This window comes from Podarcis liolepis (genome assembly GCF_965112155.1).
Source record: "Podarcis liolepis genome assembly, chromosome: 1".
Taxonomy (NCBI): Eukaryota; Metazoa; Chordata; class Lepidosauria; order Squamata; family Lacertidae; genus Podarcis; species Podarcis liolepis.
Window position 1 is genome coordinate 7,756,843 of NC_139554.1, and position 22,371 is coordinate 7,779,213.

At 44.9% G+C, this 22,371-nt stretch overlaps 1 protein-coding gene across 10 annotated transcripts in view; it reads left to right on the forward strand.

Annotated features, from left to right (window-relative positions):
• Positions 1-22,371, forward strand: part of KIAA0586 — a 76,676-nt gene that overhangs the window by 32,367 nt on the left and 21,938 nt on the right. For all 10 annotated transcript variants that reach the window (XM_083516876.1, XM_083516875.1, XM_083516869.1 and 7 more), the window contains exons 21-31: positions 393-476; positions 4,746-4,930; positions 5,388-5,506; positions 7,522-7,712; positions 9,189-9,345; positions 10,897-11,128; positions 12,913-13,154; positions 15,064-15,140; positions 16,912-17,046; positions 17,232-17,403; positions 20,229-20,353. In XM_083516876.1, coding sequence (XP_083373002.1) covers positions 393-476; positions 4,746-4,930; positions 5,388-5,506; positions 7,522-7,712; positions 9,189-9,345; positions 10,897-11,128; positions 12,913-13,154; positions 15,064-15,140; positions 16,912-17,046; positions 17,232-17,403; positions 20,229-20,353 — 1,719 coding nt within the window. The remainder of the gene's footprint in view (positions 1-392; positions 477-4,745; positions 4,931-5,387; positions 5,507-7,521; positions 7,713-9,188; positions 9,346-10,896; positions 11,129-12,912; positions 13,155-15,063; positions 15,141-16,911; positions 17,047-17,231; positions 17,404-20,228; positions 20,354-22,371) is intronic.

The window sequence follows — 22,371 nt, forward strand, 5'->3', positions numbered from 1 at the left end:
TGGAAGTCTCTAAAGTCAATATTAAGTCCCATTGGCTGTTGGGCTGGGAGAACTCTATAGAGGAAGGGCAGGGTGCAAACTTGATTGTCTTGTCTTGTTCCCAACATTCCATCCTCCATCACCAAGAAAGGCTTGATTCTTAGTGGTTGGGGTCTCCAGTGCTGGGGAAAACAGGCTTGTCTCCCACCCCGGTGGTGACTCCAAATGCACCTCTCCTCTTGCACCCATTCATATTTCTATTGGTGGGTGGGTGGGTGGTGACTGGTCCCAAGATATAAGCCTCCCCACTCTGCTTTCCTGCTTTCTTTCAGTGTCGCAAGAAGGTTGTTGTGGCTTTTTGCATTCTTTTCCTCTACTAAATCTCAAGGTTCACTTAATCTGTATTTTTTTAGGCTACTGCAGAAAGCAGTCTGTCCCAGGACGAAGAACTGAAACTTCCTGGTGCTGACTTCATCGATGTTACTGGTGTCAGTCAGGTGGGCTTTCCAATAGCTTCTCACTTTGCAGGGGATAAAATGTGATATTTATTTTTTAAGGGTCACCATTGTTACCCGCTGGACATGCTTCTTAGTAAGCTGATTTGATGAATGTTTAATTCACTAACGTGAAAATTACTTCTAAAGAAACAGTCAGCCCTCATTTATAGCAGCCGGTGGCAATGCTCCTATTGATATCTTCACTGCTTCTTTGGAGTTTCACCTCAAATCCTCTTTGTATAGCTTCCCTCTTATTGTAAAAGCCTGCCACTCCGTGTAAACGGCTGCTAAGGCTGAGGCAGGAACAAGGAAATTAGAGGCCAAGGAGACTTTGACAAAAGGTATTGTGCAACCAAATCCACAGGATCTTCACAGCAAGACCAAGCTCTGCTTGTACCAGGCGGCTTGCAACCACCATACTTAATTTTGCACCACATGGAGCTTAAAAGCATCACAAAAAAACCACAGAGTAGTCAGCAATTTGTGTATCTGGAGATCTTTCTGAGGGGCTGGAATGGAAGAGGAAGCCCCCAAGCATGGCATAGGCTCCTCCGCTTTCTGTTTGCTATCAAGGGTGAAAAGAGAGAGTAAAGAAGGCGACCAATGCTGAGCACAATCAAGTCCCTGGTTTTTCCTTCTCTCTTGGCTGCTTTTTCACAGCCCCTTGTTGTTGTTGTTTAGTCGTGTCCGACTCTTCGTGACCCCCTGGACCAGAGCACACCAGGCACTTCTGTCTTCCACTGCCTCCCGCAGTTTGGTCAAACTCATGTTCGTAGCTTCGAGAACACTGTCCAACCATCTCGTCCTCTGTCATCCCCTTCTCCTTGTGCCCTCCATCTTTCCCAACATCAGGGTCTTTTCCAGGGAGTTTTCTCTTCTCATGAGGTGGCCAAAGTCTTGGAGCCTCAGCTTCAGGATCTGTCCTTCCAGTGAGCACTCAGGGCTGATTTCCTTCAGAATGGATGCGTTTGATCTTCTTGCAGTCCATGGGACTCTCAAGAGTCTCCTCCAGCACCATAATTCAAAAGTATGCATTCTTTGGCGATCAGCCTTCTTTATGGTCCAGCTCTCACTTCCATCCATCACTACTGGGAAAACCATAACTTGAACTATACAGACCTTTGTTGGCAAGGTGATGTAAGCATCACTAATCACAATCCAGTGAATGTCCTAACTTCTGTGTACCATTGGATTTCCATGTTCCTTTCCCCAAAATATGTTCCCTGAGTTAAGCTTTAGAGAAGTAGATTGGCTAGTGAGATTCTGGGTCACCTATTAATGAAACTGTTTCTGTAATCCTGGTATTCATAAATGCAAAAGGTTATCTTAATTGTATTTCATAGATTCATAGAGTTGGAAGGGACCCCAAGGGTCATCTAGTCCAACCCCCTGCAATGCAGGAATCTCAACTACAGCATCCATGACAGATGCTGTCTATCCAACCTCATTGTCTATCATCCAATTGGCCATCCAATTTCATCATTGTCATGACAACAGTTTCCGCAATGCACAATTGGAGATTAGCTTTGTATAACTGCAGTGTTGAATTCATGCAGTTTGCTTTTTTTCATTTATTTTCTTAATTGGGAAGGAGTCATAATATCTCCTACTCTTTTACCTAAGCTGTAGCTGTGTCAGAAGCCAGAATGCTTCTCCTTTGAGATGCTTCCTTTCTTTTTTTTAATAAGTAAAGTGAAACCTCCTGGTCATTTATTTCCAGCTTGTGCTTATGAAGCAGCAATAAAAGACACCAGGATCATCCTTTTTTAAAAAAAAATTTTTAGATGTGAGCAAGAGGCAGGGTTTTTTTCCTGCCCCTTGTCCTTTTCCCCATTTTCTCAGGCGTTCCTTTCATCCCGCATCCTTGGCAGTCTTGGCCTAGTGTTCGACCACAGAAACATTCCAACTCTAGCACATGTTTGGCTTGGGTTTGCCTAAACGATGAGCCTGAAGATGTGGAAGGATTAACTTTAATCTGAAAGCATATAAATACTTGAGACACCAGAAGAAAAGCCTCATAACAGCTTTGTTGAGAGCACATGCACCCAAAGGAAATGCCCACAAAGTGTTTGGCAGAATACTCACTTTTTCTTTATGAAAAATATATAAACTAAGGGTAGTAGCCTCTGTGTTATATATTTCAATTCTTCAGTGACGGGTTCATTGAAATAGAAACACAAACGAAACCTATGGGGAGAAATGCTGTCCAGTAATTAGATATTGGGTAGAATTTGCTGTCAGAATGAAAGATAACTATGAATACCATTGTTCCAGTGGGGAGAAAATGTTTGCCAGTACTTATGTCTGTGACTACATACACACACACACACACACACACACAGACACACACACACACACACTTTTTTTGAACTTTAACATTCGCATGCAACATAAATTTTAATGTGCAGAATACAATTTGTTGCAGAAATTCGGGTGAGTTGTAAAGTGTGCACCAGCACAGCATATGAACAGATGCTTTCTCTAGAAGCAACGCTTGAGATGGCAGAACTTGGTCAAGGCCAGTGGGAGACCGGCATTTGAGTTCTGCTTCTGACATGGAGTAATTTGTGACCTGGAGCAAGTTGCCCGCCATCTCAATTTTTCATCTGCAAAATGGGAATGCTAATAAACCCTACCTTGCAAGACTTGTGAATGCAGAGGTAGTATAAAAACATTACCTGCTGTGAGCTTGAGGGATAGGGCAGGCTCTGCATCAAGATAAAGGACGGGAAAAAGAATAATAATAATAATAATAACAATAATAATAATAATAATAATAATAATAATAATAATAATAATAATAATAATTAATAAATAATAATAAATAATAATAATTTATTATTTATACCCCGCCCATCTGGCTGGGCCTCCCCAGCCACTCTGGGCGGCTTCCATAGAAACCAAAAATACAATAAAATATCACACGTTTAAAACTTCCCTGAACAGGGCTGCCTTAAGATGTCTTCTGAATGTCAGGTAGTTGTTTATCGCTTTGACATCTGCTGGAAGGGCGTTCCACAGGGCGGGCGCCACTACCGAGAAGGCCCTCTGCCTGGTTCCCTGTAGCTTTGCTTCTCGCAATGAGGGAACCGCCAGAAGGCCCTCGGCGCTGGACCTCAGCATCCAGGCAGAATGATGGGGGTGGAGACGCTCCTTCAGGTATACTGGACCGAGGCCGTTTAGGGCTTTAAAGGTCAGCACCAACACTTTGAATTGTGCTTGGAAACGTACTGGGAGCCAATGTAGGTCTTTCAAGACCGGTGTTATATGGTCTCGGCGGCCACTCCCAGTCACCAGTCTGGCTGCTGCATTCTGGATTAGTTGTAGTTTCCGGGTCACCTTCAAAGGTAGCCCCACGTAGAGCGCATTGCAGTAGTCCAAGTGGGAGCATGCACCACTCTGGCGAGACAGTCCGCAGGCAGATAGGGTCTCAGCCTACGTACCAGATGAAGCTGGTAAACAGCTGCCCTGGACACAGATTTGATAAAACAGAAAATTTGGATAGAAATATTTGTCAGTGATTCAGAGAACCACATGCCTGGTTTTCTGTGCCCAGGAGGATTTGGTTCCTTGATTTTGCTTGTGGTGGTGGTTGGTTTTAGTGAATAGGAGTCTTAAAAGCCAGGTGGCAACCAATTTTTTTGAAATGAGTATTTTCAAAAAGAGCTTCTAAGGTGCTTTTAGCTTTCAAGGGGCTTCTGGTCAAGGGTTGAAGTCAAAAATTCTTCTAGCCATACCTAAAGAAGCTTTATGGATCTTGGACTATAAATAAGTAAATGGATATTCTACTTTTGTAATACCCTCTTGAGTCAGGTTCGTGCTGTTCCAAGTTGTTTTCGCTACATCTGTTTTCAAAGTATGGTCTTCCCTGCTCATGAGGGACCCGTGTCAACGTAGCTGATGGGATTGGCAAAGCACTTAGCTACCAACATTAGCAAAGACCTTATGGCTGATGGGAATAGGAAATTGGATTAAGAAATGTAATGGAGCTTACAGGGAGGGGAATCTGGTTCTAAAAATTTGCCGTCAGTGCTACTTAGAGTCCCCAGACCCACTCAGCTGCCTACAATGTTGTGGTTGTGCCTTGCTATGCAGAATAAGTCTGTATGCCATTTTTTGAAATTTGCACAACTTCTTGTGCAGCACAGCGTTGTTGCCAACATTTCTGAATGTCGAGCGTGCTGGACCCTGAACTCAATGAAATTTATTGCTAATGGAGGTGTACTGAAACACGCTGTGCAGTGTTAAATTAGCCTTTGTGGTCATTAGGACGAAGGAGACGATGACGTCCCGGAATTCTCCGAGCCGGTCCTACATTTCGACAGACAAGGAGAAACCGCTTCTCCAAAATACAGTGGCCCTCCTTTTCCACCTGCTGCTCCTCAGCCCACAGCAGACATTCTGGATGAGATCATAGAAAAGCGGGAGACCCTGGAAAACAAGCTGGTTGGCTGGTGAGTTCCCAGAGCAGGCGCTGTGCAATGGTGATGCGCTGATGGAATGTCATTAGCTCTATAGGACCATCCGTGTATGTGGCATTTTACAGAGCAACCTGTGCAAAACAGATCCTTGCTCTTAGAAATTCATGGTCTTGCATTTGGGCTGTGAAGGCCGTGATGGATGGATGGAGGGAGGAATGGGTAAACCCCATTACACGCACTTGGCCTTGGTTTTTGTTAGCCACACAATGTAAGGGATTAAGCTGGCGTCCCCCACATCCATTCAGATGTTGTTGGCCTGCAATTCCCATCGGCTGCAGCTGGGCCAGCCCTACCGTTAGGCAGAGGGAGATGGCTGCCTCATTTGGATGCTGGGAGCCTGCAGGCCAAGGCTTCTAACTCTGCTCTTCTGTATTTGGCATAAACATCGTAAAGACAGGTGCATTAAATATAGAAATCATTATTCCACCAGGGTGGAGCAGGAAGTAATGGCACGAATCATCAGTGGGTTATTTCCACCCCAGAAAGAAGCAGTGCCCAACATAAGCTCATCAGAGAGCGAGGACAACCAAGATATATCCTCAGACATCGGTAAGCAAAAGCTGCAATATTTTTCTCTCTTTGTCGCTTCCCCAACCCCCGATGGAGGGAAGTATTTACAGAAAGTGGACTGATCCAAGGAAAACGAATGTTCTTAATAGCCTGATTTGAGATTAGAGCCTTGCTTTCGTTTAGCTCAACCGAGAAAGGTGTTTAAAGACACTTGCTCAAGCCAGGTAAAAAAAAAAATAACCCACACAGTTCTCAACCTTAACACTCCCTCCCCTTTTTAGGTTTCAAGTAATTTCCCTGCCCTACCCCTCAGATAAACTCAACGCAGCAAAGCATTTTTATTATGTATAATAATGTAAGAATGCCTGCAGGAATTGTAGGGTCCACTAAACGTGTTCTCTGTGCCTGGAGTTCTCCTTCAAGAACACAGCAGCACGGTGTTGGTTCATATTGCTCCAGCACTAAGAGAATTCCGCTGGCTGACATATAGTTAGTTTCCTGGTCAGATTCAGAATGCTTCTGGTGGCCTCCAAAGGCCATCTTTGGCCTAGGTAGACCAGCATATCTTTGGGACTTCCATGTGTTGTTGAGATAGTCAGAAGCTAGATTGGCACTGACGTTATCACCCAACAACTGCTATTCTAAAGGATACTGCTCCTGAACCTGGAGTCTCCATTTAGCTAAACTGGGTGAGAGTCATTGTTAGAGAGACGGCTTCTTCCTGAGTTTGTCTGAGCCCCCTCCTAAAGCCACCTTTAAGTTCAAAGTATCTGGAGTGCACCAGGTTGTGGGTAGGCTGACTTAAGCCACCAGGCACCAGCACATCTCTTGGTAGTGTACTTCATGAGTGAGTTAGGCATTCTGTAAAGAAGTACTTCCTGATTTTAGAAAAGAATGCACTGCCAATCAGTTTCAGTGGGTGACCACCACGTTCAAATACAGTGGTGCCCCGCAAGATGAATGCCTCGCAAGACGGAAAACTCGCTAGACGAAAGAGTTTTCCGTTTTGGAGGTGCTTCGCAAAACGAATCTCCTATGGGCTTGCTTCGCAAGACGAAAATGTCTTGCGAGTTCCTGCGGTCCCCCCCCCTTTTTCTAAGCCGCTAAGCCGCTTATCAGCTGATCCGATAAGCCGCTAAAAGCCGCTAATAGCGCTAATCCGCTAATCCATCAATGGGCTTGCTTCGCAAGACGAAAAAACCGCTAGACGAAGAGAATCACCGAATGGATTCTTTTCGTCTTGCGAGGCACCACTGTATTATAGAAGAGGAAGAATAACTTCCTTCTCTTCTATCCATATCATACATGATTTTGCCTTATGTTGAAGTAGCATACTTTTTAAAGAAAAGGAAGTTTTTCTGCATGCCAGAAATCTGAAAATCAAGGACAGCTTTTGCCACACAAGCACGTCACCTTGGATCCAAATATCACTCTAGCACAAACAGAAAATCAGCTTAAAATTTATGCAGAGGGTCTTGATTTCTGTCTGCTCCTCCCCCTGACCTCTGGATCCATTTTTCAAGGGGGGTGGAGGGTAAGAGAGGCTGGGGAAGCTCTTGCTGCCCAAGGACAACAGAACTCTTGATTCTTAATATACAAGCCTTTAGCATTATTATTAATTTACGATGGGGTGGAAGGTTCACAGGCTATGAAGGACTTTCTCACAAATTCATTGACAGCTGCACAAATTATGATAGCTAGGAAGTGGAAGGGGCAAGCAGAATATAAAATGGAAGAATGGTATAAAGAGGTGTGGGACATAGCTATTAATGATAAATTAACATGTGCCGTTAAGGTAAGATGGGGAATACGCAGGAGAAACGATCTTGAGGAGATATGGAAGGTGTTTGTAGAATTTGTACTGTTAAAACGGAAAGGGTCAAGCCATCACAAGGTGTGTGGAAATTTTGGGAGGTTGGATAGCTAAAATGGAATGGTCTTGGTGGTGGGGTGCCCATTTTTATTATTACTTATTTGTGATTATTACTTTGTGGGGGGAAATAGTATACAAGCCTTAATATTTGGTTCTTGCCTGTGTTCTGGTTTATCTTTAGTTGAAGCAGCAGGTACCGGGGGGTTTCAGCTGTTTGTCGACGCCGGTCTCCCAGTGGATTCGGACATTATTAGACATTTTGTGAATGAAGCTCTTGCTGAGACAGTTGCCGTCATGCTGGGTGACAGCGAAAGCCAGCAGGCAGCCTCTGCTGTTGTTGTTCCTCAAACCACAACACCCTTACCAGAAAAGGTGACTTGTTGCTTTTTGTTTGTGATTTGTGATTAAGAATTGGGGATTTATTTATTTATTTTGTAGTAATTGGATGGTATTCAACTAAGTTTTATTCAGAGTGGACTGAATGGAATTAATGGACCCAAGTCAAGTTCATTCATTTCAGCGGGTCTACTCTTGAGTAAAACTTAGCTGAATACCACCCTTGGCATTTTGCTTCTTGCAGCATGTAAGCAACAATGACAAAAAGTTTGAAATAAGAGGCTTTCTGGTCTTCCTGCCCCTGTTTGGCAAAGATGGTGTGCAACTTCTGAATCTGTTGCCAGCACTGAAACGTGCCTGGGAGTTGCATCTCCTGACCTGGACACTGCAATTCTCTTTTGGCTAGGAACTAAGCAAGGCAGAAATATACCCGTATTTTTCGCTCTATAACACGCACCAGACCATAACACGCACGTAGTTTTTAGAGGAGGAAAACAAGGAAAAAAATATTCTAAACGAAATAGTGGATATATGATTTTTGTGGTTCATGTTGTGGCCACAGACATGTGATCTGACAGTGAGTTTGGAGTAGCCCAATGCAAAAATCCTGAGGATCCATGTGGATCCATGCTTTGTAACTACAGAGGAGGGAAGGAAGGGGAACCATGGATCCTCTGCTCACGACTGCAGCAGATCCCCCCCGCCACCTGCAGGCATTCGCTCCATAACACGCACAGACATTGCCCCTTATTTTCTAGGAGGAAAAAAGTGAGTGTTATGGTGCAAAAAATACGGTACTCTGCACATTCCCAGAGTCACTCTTTGCATCACTGGTGTGTGCTCCAGGGCCAAGGTGCACACTCCCTATGTCAGACAGTGACTTCAGCAACAAGTTTGGCCTTTGTTTGACCAGAAGAAATTGTTGTCTGGGCAAGTGGGCTTGCTGCAAGGTGGGTCTATAGGCAACTGGTTGATATGCTAAATTGCTAAATATAGGCCCCTCAGTCCACTGTTGTTTAAAAACCCATAATTTCAGACTTCTTGCAGTTTGTCCTGAAACTGCTCCTTCTCCTGAAAAAAAAAAAAAAGCATTCACCCAAAATCAGCCCAGACTGAAAATACTTGGCATTGCTTGAGGCTAACCCACACACATTCTGCATGTAGCTGCTGCAAATTGTAAATGTAGCCCAATACCATTTATGAGCCATTTATGTTTTCATTCTAAAGGGTAAGCTTTTATTAACCATAAGAATAAGCACGTGTGCTTTATTTATTGCTTGTGGGTTTTCTTGAGATTCAGAAACATTTGCATGCTAGACTAAGTCCAATCAATATTCCATCTCACTTCCCCTTGAACTGTGCACTGTCACAGAAATCCTACATCCTGTAAGCTTTGAATTCCTGGCTCTTTCTCTCCCATTCAGATTTGATTATTTAAAATAAAGTGGAGGGAATATATTGTAACAGCTTTACTACTTTCTTTCAATTGCCTTTGTGTGTGTTTTTCCCCAGGAAACAATACTGTCTACTCCACTAGCCACACCTGAAGCCACGCCTCCTCCATCCCCTCCTCCTCCAAGAGAACCGTCTCCAGTAAAAACTCCAGAGTCCTCTCTGTCTGTAACTGAAATTGATGGAGATGCTGATCTGAGGCAGCTAACAGCAGCAGGTATCAAAACAGGTTATCAGAGTAGAAAGGTTGCTAAATTACCATATTTTTCACCCTATAGGGCGCACTGGCCCATAGGGCGCACCTAGTTTTTTGGGGGGGAGAATAAGGGGGGAATTATTCCCCCCCAGCCCCAAAGAGCAAAGAAGCCAAGACAGCCAGCAGGATCCATCCCGCTGGCTGTCTTGGCTTCCTCTTTAGCCTTCGCTCCCAGAGCTTGCTGCTATCCGCAAGCCTTCTGAGCCCGGCGGGAACTCCCACTGGGTTCCAAAGGCTGGCGGATAGCTGCCCAAAGCCCAGGGTGCGCAACGCTGCGCTCTCCAGGCTTGGGCTGCAGGCTGCCATCTGCAAGCCTTGGGAGCCCGGCGGGAACTCCCACCGGGCTCCCAAGGCTTGCAGATACCTGCCCGGGGAGCACCGGGCTTTGGGCTGCAGGCTGCTATCCGCAAGCCTTCAGAGCGCGGCGAGCACTCCTGCCGCGCTCCGAAGGCTTGCGGACAGCTTCAGCGAAAGCCTGCATTCGCTCCATAGGACACACACATTTCCCCTTCATTTTTGGAGGGGGAAAAGTGCGTCCTATAGAGCGAAAAACACGGTAATTACACTCATCAGCTTTGTTTTCAAGCATGGTGTATTTTCATTTTCCAGAAAGAGCTTTCTTGATTGATTGGCATATTGGGAGTTGTTCTGTCATCACCCCACCCCCCAAAACAACAACACAAGCCTCTTCTGCTATGAACTATCAAAATTATTCTAGTAATTCTTCAGTGTATCTAGGTTTGGGGACGGGATCAATCACAGAATAATAGAATTGTGGAATCATTGAATCTTCGAGTCGGAAAATGTTCAGCCCACCTTTTACCAGCTTACTCTTGAGCATACGATGGGGGACATTGTCAAAAGCCTTACTGAAATCGAGATACATCATGTCCACAGCATTTCCCAAGTTTGTAATTCCATCAAAAACAGAAATCAGATTTAGCGTACTTTGGAACCATACTCTGGGAACTTTCAGAACTTCAAAGCAATCGGGAATAGAAACAGAAAGCAATTAGTTTGTTCTTGACCAGTCTGGAGTGGTCGAGTGTATATTTGATCCATGCAGCAAGCGAAATGTTTGCAGGCAAGAATCATACATTCCTTTGCTGTAGCAACATAGCTTGGCCTGGCATTTCTTTTTTCTTTTTCTTTTTTTTAAAAGATATTTATTGAAAGTTTTTAAGATATAACAAGAAAAAATAAAAAATAAACATACAGAATAAAAAAACAGTTAAAAACACACATTAATTTTCAATAACATAACTTCCATACACTTATTTCCTTGGACCTCCTCATACCTCCCTTCTTTATATTCCAGTTTGATTTGTTAGTTCAGCAAATCCTTACCATTAAACAGAAACATTGTAAAATTAATGAATGTTAGAAGGATGTTGGATAGAAACTAAGCGGTTTCCAGCTGTAATGCTTTAAGAGAGATGAAAGAAAAAAAAAGGTTTCACAAATGGGTAAAAGTTTAATGGTTTGGCATTTCTTTATCTCTTCTTTTTGTAGGATCCAAGGCTGGAGCCGCCATCAGCCCAGTGGCTACCCCTGTGGTCACCCCCGTGGCTTCACCGCCCAGAGTAGCCACGCCTAGCCCTCCTGTATCCGAGCATGTCCCAGGCAGAGGAGTGGTGGAAAGGCAGACGCCTCCGAACCCCTGGGGAGATGCAGAGCTTCCTCTGGAAGAAGAGAAGCCCAGCCTGCAGAGTGAAGAAGAAGGGAGCTATCGCCCCACAGCTCTGTGAGTCGTGTAACACTTGACAAAAAAATCACCTTCTAATCTTCCTCTTGCAGACGCCTTAGCTGCAGCAATAAAGAGAAGTACTGATTTATTACTAATATTTATATTCAACTTAACATGCAAAATCCCGTAGTGGTTTGCATAAAACGCAATAAGATTGCTAAAAAAGAAAAATCTACAGTGGTGCCCCGCAAGACGAATGCCTCACAAGACGGAAAACTCGCTAGACGAAAGAGTTTTCCATTTTGGAGGTGCTTCGCAAAACGAATCTCCTATGGGCTTGCTTCGCAAGAGGACAATGTCTTGCGAGTTCCTGCTGGTTCCCCCCCCCCTTTTTCTAAGCCGCTAAGCCGCTTATCAGCTGATCCGATCAGCAGATAAGCCGCTAAAAGCCTCTAATAGCGCTAATCCGCTAATCCGTCAATGGGCTTGCTTCGCAAGACCAAAAAACCGCTAGACGAAGAGAATCACAGAACGGATTCTTTTCGTCTTGCGAGGCACCACTGTATAACTACAACATTTTAACACTGCTGGAGCCATCACTGCCAACTTTCAGACACTCTTGTTTCCCCTGGCTTTGGGTTGATTAGCAACATAAGAAGAGCTTGCTGAATGAGACCAATGGCCCGTCTTGTCCAGCATCCTGTTCTCACAGTGGCCAGCCAGATCCCAGCTGGGAACTCGCAAACAGGACCTGATCTGCTAGTGATACCCAGCAACTGGTATTCAGAGGCCTTTTTGTGGTGCACACCTGGGCAGTTTAGGTTCCATCCTCTTTACCACTGCATTTGCTTATAAATGTTTGTCAGCCTTGTGCATTTTATGGCTCTAGAAGTCCTCTTTTGAGTCGCCTTTTTGTGGAAAGTTGATGAACAAATGTTACTATTATTAATGTTAAATTCTTATATAAAAATGAAAAGTATCAGTAAAAAAGAGAGTCTATCAAGAAACATTCAGTGAAATATTGGTACGTAATTAAACAGTGATTCACCCATAAAGCACTGTGAGGCTAGCTAGCTAGGTTTTTTGCCAAGGAAGGAGTTGTCCTCTTGGCACTATTACCTGAAGTGGGCGTGATGAGTAGTTGTTATTTAGAGGGAACAGGTATGGTTGGCAAGGAAGCAGAAGGGAGAGAACTGAGATGAATTGCCCAGATCCAGCCAGAGTGTCTGTGGGTTGTGCATTATTTTATTGATTGTTGATTATGTTGGGATGCATCCAAGGAAACGGGGGCAATTCACAGGCCCCCACTGGCCGGTAGCCGGGCGATCTCCGGTCCTTGGAACAGCATCAGACAGCAACTGGCAGCTTCAGAACTCTTCAGAAGCTGGAGCACGCTCTAATCCGCAGAGTAATTAACTCTTCGCAACGGAAGGGCAGACAGAGGCATATGTAAAGCATATTTACAAGCAGATTATTCAGCATAGATCAAGACAAAGAAAACATATCAGCTCTCCTTCATGTCTAAGACCAAGAAGCATAAGGCAAAAGCTATACACAAACGGAAGTTCCCAGCAAGCTGTGCTGGAATGTAAACAGACATGTGACATACAACAGCTCCACACATCTGTTTCGGTGGAACGGAACATCAATATCCTAACAGATTACCCTCCAACGTCGCCCAAACAAGTGTGATCATAAAAAAACAAACGATTTTTTGTGAACAAGTAAAATTAAAGACAGAAAAGAAGTGTCTGACAAACTGACGAAGGTTTAAGCACTGTTAGTAATGTGTGGCATCAGCTTTGGCGGTGCTCTTTATTATTATTATTTGTCATTTTTAGCATAATGTCTGTGGCCAAACACGAAGAGCCGGACACTTTGGTCTTGCCAGCTGCTGAGCCAACTGAGCCCCACGAACCGCCCCTGCAGGAGCCCAGGGCTCCATCCCCTTCCGTGCACACCCCCAGTTCTGGCCTTTCCACAGAGGAGAGCAGTCTGACCGCCACGGAAACTGAGACTACGGGAAGGCCAATCTCAGAAGGAGAAATTCTGTACAGTTACGGACAGCTGCTGGCTGCAAAAGGTGAGGCTATTTCCAGCTCTTTGTCTTTCTTTAGCATTTTCTTTTTGGTTTTCTAATTTTTCCAAGACCGAACACATGCCCTCTTAATAGTGTGAGAGCTCCGAGGGTGACCTTGCAAGATGTGGAAGGGCCCATAGCTCAGTGGCAGGGAATCTGATTTGCATGCAGAAATGGCCCAAATTCCATCCTCTGCCAGTGAGTTCAAACAATACTGAGTTAGGTGCATCATTGGTCTAATTTGGGAGCCAGCAGTTTCCTTTGTTCCTATAATCAGCAAGTCAGGTTTTTTTCTGGAGGCCATATCAAGCGGTGGCGGAATTCTGGACTTGGTCACTACAAACTATAAGGGAGGGAATGTGCGTGGCGCTGTGGGTTAAACCACTGAGCCTAGGACTTGCCGATCAGAAGGTTGGCAGTTTGAATCTCCGCGACGGGGTGAGCTCCCGTTGCTCGGTCCCTGCTCCTGCCAACCTAGCAGTTCAAAAGCACGTCAAAGTGCAAGTAGATAAATAGGTACCACTCTGGCGGGAAGGTAAACGGCGTTTTCGTGCACTGCTCTGGTTCCCCAGAAGCAACTTAGTCATGCTGGCCACATGACACGGAAGCTGTACGCCAGCTCTCTCGGCCAGTAAAGCGAGATGAGCACCACAACCCCAGAGTTGGTCACAACTGGACCTAATGGTCAGGGGTCCCTTTACCTTACTACAAGGGAGAGGAAGCCTATCTTTTTTAAATGTTCCCCTGCTTTAAATTAATTAAACTCTTTCAGCTTGGCAAAACAAAGCATTATCTTTTTGCAATGGGGATGCAATATTTCTTCCCTTACACCACAACACTGACTATTTCAGAGCTGGAGCAAAACAGTTTGCCTTGTTTGCCTTCAGGGACACTCTCATGCCACTAGGCCTGGGCAATATATCAACTTATCGCCCAGGACCGGTATGAGGAGCTGACCGCGATGTCGGGTTCACCCAGTGGTATATCGCTGGTGAAACTGTCAGTGCTCCTGGGTCCCTCTCCTAGCATCGTCTGCTGGAGGGAGTCAAGAGCGGTAGCGGTTCCACTCAGCGATATATCGCTAGTGTAGAACCACCATCCCACTCTGTCCTCATACGACACACAGAGAGAAAGCCAATAGCAGCTTGTTCCTCCCCCTTTAAACCCCTCAACTGAGGAGTGTGTGGCTTCTCTTGCCTCAGTCGAGCAGTTAGAGGAGCCCCCAGCCCATGGGCGGCAGTGTGGGGGCTCCGTGAAACTGCCCAGGTGAGGGGAGCGTGATATCTGTTCCCCATAGTGAGCAGTTAAAGGAACCCTGGTGCTCTGGGGCTGTCTCAGCTGGGAGGAATATATTAAAAAAATTGTCCAGCAGCACCTTAGAGACCAACTAAGTTTGTTCTTGGTGTAAGCTTTCATTCCCTCCCCTCAGCTGAGCGGCACAAACAAGGTGCATTGTCCGAGCCCGCGAGCCTGCGTGAAGCTGTCTCACCTCTCGAGGTGAGAGCTGGCGCGGTTTCACCCGGTGTTTTGCAGGCAGAGACCAATGCATCTTGTTTTTTTCAAAATCGCAGTATATCGCCAAACCACGATGTTTGGCTTGCAATACACCCCAGCCCTACATGCCACCAGATCTGATTGGCTGTGTGTCATTGCATTTACGGTGTGACCTCACCTGAAGGAAAGCAGAGAAGTCGTGGGGCGGAAGAACTGCACAGTGGCCTGAAAATAAATGCAGGAGGGGGAAAGGTAGGGAGAATCTCCCCCACTACCACCTGAAAGCTTGGAACCCTCTGTGCCAAAACTTGTTTCAGTCCTTGTTTTTAACCTCCTATTTCGTTATTTTGCAAGTGGAATGGACTTGTGTGTCTGCCTACCGTTCGTAAGTGCATGTTTGTTATGTTTTTCCTTCCAGCTTTTGCAGAAGGAGGATTGTCTCTTCCAAATCTAAGTGACAGTATGACCAGCACTCTTCATGATGCCCATGAGATGGTAATGAAATCATTTAACTAGACACTGCCAAAATTGATGGGGTCTTCAGGGTGGCGGCGACAGAAAACTGGGTGCCCCCCAGGTAGCCACCTCTTACTGGTCCAGATAGACAAACGGGCCAGTTTGGGCAGAGGCAGTGGCTGAGTTTTGCACATATCACTAGGCCAAACCAAAGCTAGGAGTGAATGGATGAGTGAGTTTGTTGGTACTCCCATCAAATCATCATCATCATCAAAAAACGCAGCTGCTCTGCTCCTCCCAGTGTCTTGTTCTGGCTTGCTGCTCATGGGTTGATGGGAGACCAACCATGAACTCAGGTTCAAACATAATTCTCTCTTCTAAATATTGCAGCAGCAGCAAGACAGGCCGGGGAGGCAGAGTCGCTGCATTCACACAGCCGCCACTCAAAGTGGATTAGAAATAGAGGAGCAAACAGTGATCATTGAAACACAAACTGCCACAATTAAAAAATGGTACAAAGAGCAACACAAAGAATCAACAGGGTCAAAAACTTGCTTAGAAAGGTGAATTGCTGGTGAAACACGAAACAAAGATAGAGGCGATTCAACATCTTGGAGCCGGGAGTTTTGCAGGCAAGGGGGCACCACAGAAGAACGTCTCTTTCTGTGGTCATTGCTTTAGTACCCATATCATATAAGAAGATAAGAAGAGCCTGGCTGCTGGATCAGCCAAGGCCAGGGTATAAAGGGCAGGGTATTATTATTATTATTATTATTATTATTATTATTAGTATTATTATCATTATTATTCCTGTTCACACTGGCCAACCAGAGGCTTATGGGAAGCCCACAAACAATGCATGAGTGCAACATGACTTTCCCCGTTTCTGCTCTGCCAAAACTGGTGCTCAGAGGAATACTGCCTTCATCTGTGGAGGTAGAACATAGCAATCCTGGCTAGCAGCTAGTAACTTTTTTAAAAAAACACCTCACCTGTTGTTGTTGTTGTTGTTGTTGTTATAACTGTTTTGTAATAGCTTTTATAAAAGCTATTACAGAACAGTGAAAAAAAATAATGGTTTCTTTGTTCCCCGCCCATCTTACTGGGTTGCCCCAGCCAATCTGGGCAGCTTCCAGCATATATAAAAACGTAGTAAAACATTAAACCTTAAAAAGCTTCCCTATACAGGGCTGCATTCAGATGTTTCCTAAATGTTATATAATTACTCATCTCCTTAACATCTGACGGGAGGGCGTTCCACAGGGTGGCACCACTACCGAGAAGGCCCTCTACCTGGTTCCTTGTAGCTTCTCTTTTCACAATGAGGGAACAGCCAGAAGGCCCTCGGTGCTCGACCTCAGTCTCCGGGCTGAACAATGGGGGTGGAAACACTCCTTCAGGATATTTTGTACATCACCTTGGACCATATGTGGAACACTAATGATGATGGTGATGATGATAATTGCAGCAGCACAGAGTGTGTTGATGCCCCAATGCACTAAGCTGCTGTGTCACTGAAAGAGTCTCCCAAGGCTTCAGAAGAGTGACTGAGCTCAGTAATGAATTCTTTTACAGTCAAACCTTGGTTGACAAACATCCATTCCGGAAGCCCATTCTGCTTCCGAAACGTGTGACAACCAAGGCGCAGCTTCCGATTGGTTGCAAGAGCTTCCTGCACTCAAGTAGAAGTCGCATTGGACATTTGGGTTCCTAAAAACATTCGAAAACCGCAGCATTTACTTACAGGTTTTCGGCGTTTGGGAGCCGAGGTTTGACTGTGTTTTATGCATTTATATTGTTCATTTTTCAGGATTTTGATCCTCCAAGCGAAGGACAAGTGTTACACAGACCTCACAGAGGATACCACAAGGACCCAGTCCTCTCCCTTTTCTCAAGACTAAACCAAGCACCACTTGCTTCCCAGGAAGACATCTGTCAGAGTGAGGTATGTTCTTTCTCAAAACAACAGATCACACCTGTGATCCCATGCTCCACTCTGTGTGGGGTGTTTGTCAGAGTGGGCGGGGTGTGGGGAGGAAATCTGCCTCACAGTAGTCTGGATGATTGCTAGAAGGACGGAATATTGCCCCCTCCCTTCTCTCACCTCTGTTTCTCTCCCTTTTACTCCAGAACACAAGTGACAGTGCTGGGGAACTGAGCGAGGGGCAGCGGCCGAAGCTGACGGAAGCTGCAGAAACCATCCTGATGGGACGTGGTGTTTACATGGACCAGCCTAGCAGCCGGGTTTCTAAAAAACCACCTCAGCGCGCAACATCTCCGGGACAATATGACAGGGTTGCAGGTGCAAGTTTTAAAATATATTTTTTCTGGGGTTTCCTAAATAGAGTACGGAATTTGCTTGAAAATGTCCCTTGCTACTGGTTAGCAGTGTAATGCATATCTCCTCTCAGTCCCTTCTTTTCCAGGCTAAATGTGCCCAGCTCCTTCAACCACTCCTCATAAGGTTTGTTTTCCAGACCTTTTATCATCTTGGTTTCCGTCCTCAGCACATGTTCCAGCTTATCAACATCTTTCTTAAATTGTTGTGCCGCTGGCACAACAAACTGGACACTGTATTCCAAGTGTGGTCTGGTCAAGGCAGAATAGAGTGGTACTATTACTTCCCTTGATCTGGACACTAGACTTCTGTTGATGCAGCCTAGAATAACGCTAGCCTTTTTTGCTGCTGCATCAAACTGTTGACTCATGTTAAGCTTGTGGTCCACCAAGATCCCTTGATCCTTTTCGCAAGTACTGCTAGTAAACCAGGTGTCCCCCACCTTATACAGTGGTACCTTGGGTTACATAGGCTTCAGGTTACATACGCTTCAGGTTACGGACTCCCCTAACCCAGAAATAGTACCTCGGGTTAAGAACTTTGCTTCAGGATGAGAACAGAAATCGTGCTCCTGCTGCACGGCAGCAGCAGGAGGCACCCCTTAGCTAAAGTGGTGCTTCAGGTTAAGAACAGTTTCAGGTTAAGAATGGACCTCCGGAACGAATTAAGTACTTAACCCGAGGTACCACTGTATTTATGCATCTGATTCTTCCTAAGTGCAGAACCTTACATTTGTCCCTATTGAAATGCATTTTGTTAGTTTGTGCCCAGTTCTCCAATCTATTGTTTTGAATCCCAATTCTTTCTTCTGTGGCATTAGCTTGACCTCCGAGTTTGGTGTCATCTGCAAATTTGATGAGCATCCCCTTAATTCCTTTGTCTATATCATTTATAAAGACGTTGAACAACAATGGGCCCAGGACAGAACCCTGTGGCACCTCACTTTCCACATTTTTCCAGGATAGCTGATTGTCTGGCTATATATAAAGCACCTTCCTGTGCTGATCTCTTTGTTAACCACTTCCAGAAAACAACCTGGTAGGAAAACCTCTAACTTCTCCATGAGTAGCGTTTTTATTTTGCAAAAGCGGAAAAAAACACGGCTCAGTTAGAATAGCGCATTCAACACAGAAGAGTCTTTTCCAGGAAAAACTAAAATTCTTGGTAATTATTTTTTGAATGACTGCCACTTTTGAGGCTAATTCCTTTTTAAAAAATTATATGTATAAGGTGCAGCATGAGACTATGCATCAATCCATCAACAGTTACGGTTAAGTGCTGTTTTTTATTTCAGTCTTGTTCCTGTGTTATAATTTAGAAGTTTAACAATCAAATAGCCCATTACATCACCTTCTTATAAAATATTACATATTTCCAGAGTCTGACCTTGTGTATGTATTGAAGAAATACATATTATACTAATCTTTCTGCTTAAAAGTGGGGGTTCGGTTTGGATATTTTTTTGGGGGGGGGGGAATAATCACGTGACAACTGATACAGTACAGCATTTCCAGGGATCATGGCCTATAGCATGTCTTCAGTCTTGTGAGCTGCCTTCGCTTTGTATGTCATAAATTCTGTGAGTGGTTCCAAGAGTTTATGAGCTGGTCATGTCTGCTTGAGCTGCCAAGTGATAATTGTGGCACTATCAACATTTCCAGTATAAATCAGTGTTTTTTGTAGCTAATGGCTTAGCCATAAAAAATTCAGCTCTGAGTTGAAGTGCAGTCGGCTCAGTGCTGTTGATGTTGCAACAGGTTATACTGTTCCTTTCAGAGAGTCTGCAAATGTGTTGTGCATCTTGCAGCAAATTACTCTGTTTTTAATTAGAGTGTGCTGGGTTATTTTGCTTGTTCACATAATAAAATGACTTTCTCTCTGTGCTGCAAACCTTTATAATGTACCTATCTGCTTGGAAGGCTCATAAATTCATGTGCTTGGATCCTTAGGAGCTCTGAGGTTGTGCATTAATGTCTGCTCTGCTTAAAAATAAATTATTCCACAAAGTCAGTCTGGGCCAGTGCTGATGCAACAGGGCTAGTCTCTTAACCACGTGATTGAATGCTTCATTTCCCTGTCTCCAACACAAATTCCCCCTAAGCTGTGATTCAGCAATATATCAGCACCAGCATCAACCAAAGTTTTGAGCTAGATGGATTCCTTACTTAACCAGGACTCTTAAGCTAACTGGATTAAAGCCACTATTTCAAAATCTTTAGTCAAGCAGGGGACCTGGTTGGTACCAGCGTCAACCGCAGTTATAGCAAACGTAACACTCCCATCTTCAGTTAAAAGATTGGCCTCATTTTGTCTGTGCCAACCCTCTTCAAAAACATTCACTGTGGTTTTCTTTTTTCCAATGTGCAAAAATTTCAAAAGGGTGATATTAAAGAGATTTATGGCTAAAACCTTTTTGTGATGCCAATGAGAACAAGCTGAGGATTTCTCAGTTTCAAAGCTTTCTCAGGCTCTTGGCAAAGTCCACGCTGCAGTTGTTCCAGAAAAAAATCACCAGTACGCACGCAGAGAAGTACAAAGAGCCCCCTACTTTTTGACATGGGAGTTGTGCTCAGAGTATGATGAGTAGGCAAGATAATTGCTTTTTTTCTTTTGAGGGTAGCCTACAAATGAGTCTAAATAGCACCTTCGCAGCCAAGAGAATCCCAGGTGCTTGGGAGTATGGGGGTCCCTCTCGCTTTGATTCATTAAGGTTGTTTTTGGAGTAATGTATTATTTTGTTTTTAATTTTAGCTTTGCTGTGTTCTTTAAATCTGGTTTAAATCTCTCAGGAGAAGTTACTGGAGGCGCTGCTGCTACTTGTGGGCCAATGACCATGGCTGAGCTGGAGCGACCAGTTTCTCCAACAGCGCAGGGAGATAGCAATTTGGCACCGCGCTTGGATGGCACATCCCAGGTAATGCATCTTTAGTAGACCAGGACAGTAAACCTGCAACTTGCACGCATCTAAATGGCATGGACAAAAAAAAGTTAAAAGGGGCAGAAAGGTTGCGGAGCTCGAGGGAAAAATTGAGGCAATCCCACCCACCCTTGAACCTTGTATAGTTTTGACTATACATTAATTTGTCTTTATGCGCAATCCCAGGAACATAACCCCCATGTAAGTTGCAGGCTTAGTGTACCTATATAAATTGTGGGTTTGTGTGTGCATTTTTGCAAACGAAACACCTAGACTGTTTGGATTGTGTTAATGTCACCCAACGTAAGGTGGGGCTACCTTCAGTTGTTCTTTATTAATTTTCCTATTTATTAGTTATTAGTTTTCCTTTGAGGGACGCGGGTGGCGCTGTGGGTTAAACCACAGAGCCTAGGATTTGCCGATCAGAAGGTCGGCGGTTCGAATCCCCACGCACGGGATGAGCTCCCGTTGCTTGGTCCCTGCTCCTGCCAACCTAGCAGTTCGAAAGCACGTCAAAGTGCAAGTAGATAAATAGGTACCACTCCGGTGGGAAGGTAAACGGCATTTCCGTGCGCTGCTCTGGTTCGCCAGAAGCGGCTTATTCATGCTGGCCACATGACCTGGAAGGTGTAAGCCGGCTCCCTCGGCCAGTAAAGCGAGAAGAGCGCCGCAAACCCCAGAGTCGGCCACGACTGGACCTAATGGTCAGGGGTCCCTTTACCTTTACTTTAGTTTTCCTTTATTGGTTTTCCTTCACCGTGACATCCCAGGGCGGGTTACATTAAAAAACGCAACATGAAAAACTGTTAAAACAGATTGCGAACAAGAGAATACTGTGGGTCCTAAAATATATAGCTCAGGTGTCAAAGACAAGGGTAGAGAGAGAGAGAGTTCACAATTTTGGGGCTATCAGAGAGGTATATAAGTAGAAACCCAGCCAGTAATCTATCTGCTGCATTTTAGACCAGAATAATTGGTCCGAAACCAGCTGCCAACCCAGTGTGGTACAGTGGCTAGAGTGTTGGGCTGTCACCCGGGAGGCCAGGGTTCAAAATCCCAGCTCAGAGGGTGTGGCCTTGGTGTGACCAGTGACAGCCTCTCAGCCTGGCCTACTTCACAGGGTAGTTGTTGAGATCAAATGAGGACAACCACACATGCCACTTTGAGCTCCTTGAAGAAGAAGGTCCCCCTAGCGAATGCTAATGTTATAGCCGTAATTTTGTATCTTGAGCAGGCTGGGTCCCATGCATCTCAGAATTAAGAGGAGGGCTCCCAGTGCCAATGATAACTAATAAATGAATACAAAGAGAACCTCCCACGTGATGCTGACACAAAAGCCTCACACATGTACCATGTGAAAGAACAAAAGTTTACAACCCCCCTACTCTCTCTCCCAGCTCTCTTCTTCCCCAACCTTATGCTGTGTACAACTTCAAAGTCTCACATTGAATATAACTGATCCATAGAAAAGACTTTGCGATCTGAAAATAGAGATGATGTATGTACTTTTGTAACCCCCCCAAAAAATCTTTAATAAAAAGCAATCTTAAAAAGTAAGAGGAGACACTCCAAGTGTCCCTATTTTCCAGGGACATCCCTGATTTAGGTTTCTAATTTGATCCCGGAATGTCTCACTTTTCCTTAAAGGTAAAGGTAAAGGGACCCCTGACCATTAGGTCCAGTCATGGTCGACTCTGGGGTTGCGGCGCTCATCTTGCTTTATTGGCCGAGGGAGCCGGCGTATATAGCTTTCAGGTCATGTGGCCAGCATGACTAAGCCGCTTATGGCGAACCAGAGCAGCGCATGGAAACGCTATTTACCTTCCCGCCGGAGCGGTACCTATTTATCTACTTGCACTTTGACGTGCTTTCAAACTGCTAGGTTGGCAGGAGCAGGGACCAAGCAATGGGAGCTCACCCCGTGGCGGGGATTCGAACCACCGACCTTCTGATCGGCAAATCCTAGTCTCTGTGGTTTAACCCACAGTGCCACCCGTGTCCCTCCCACTTTTCCT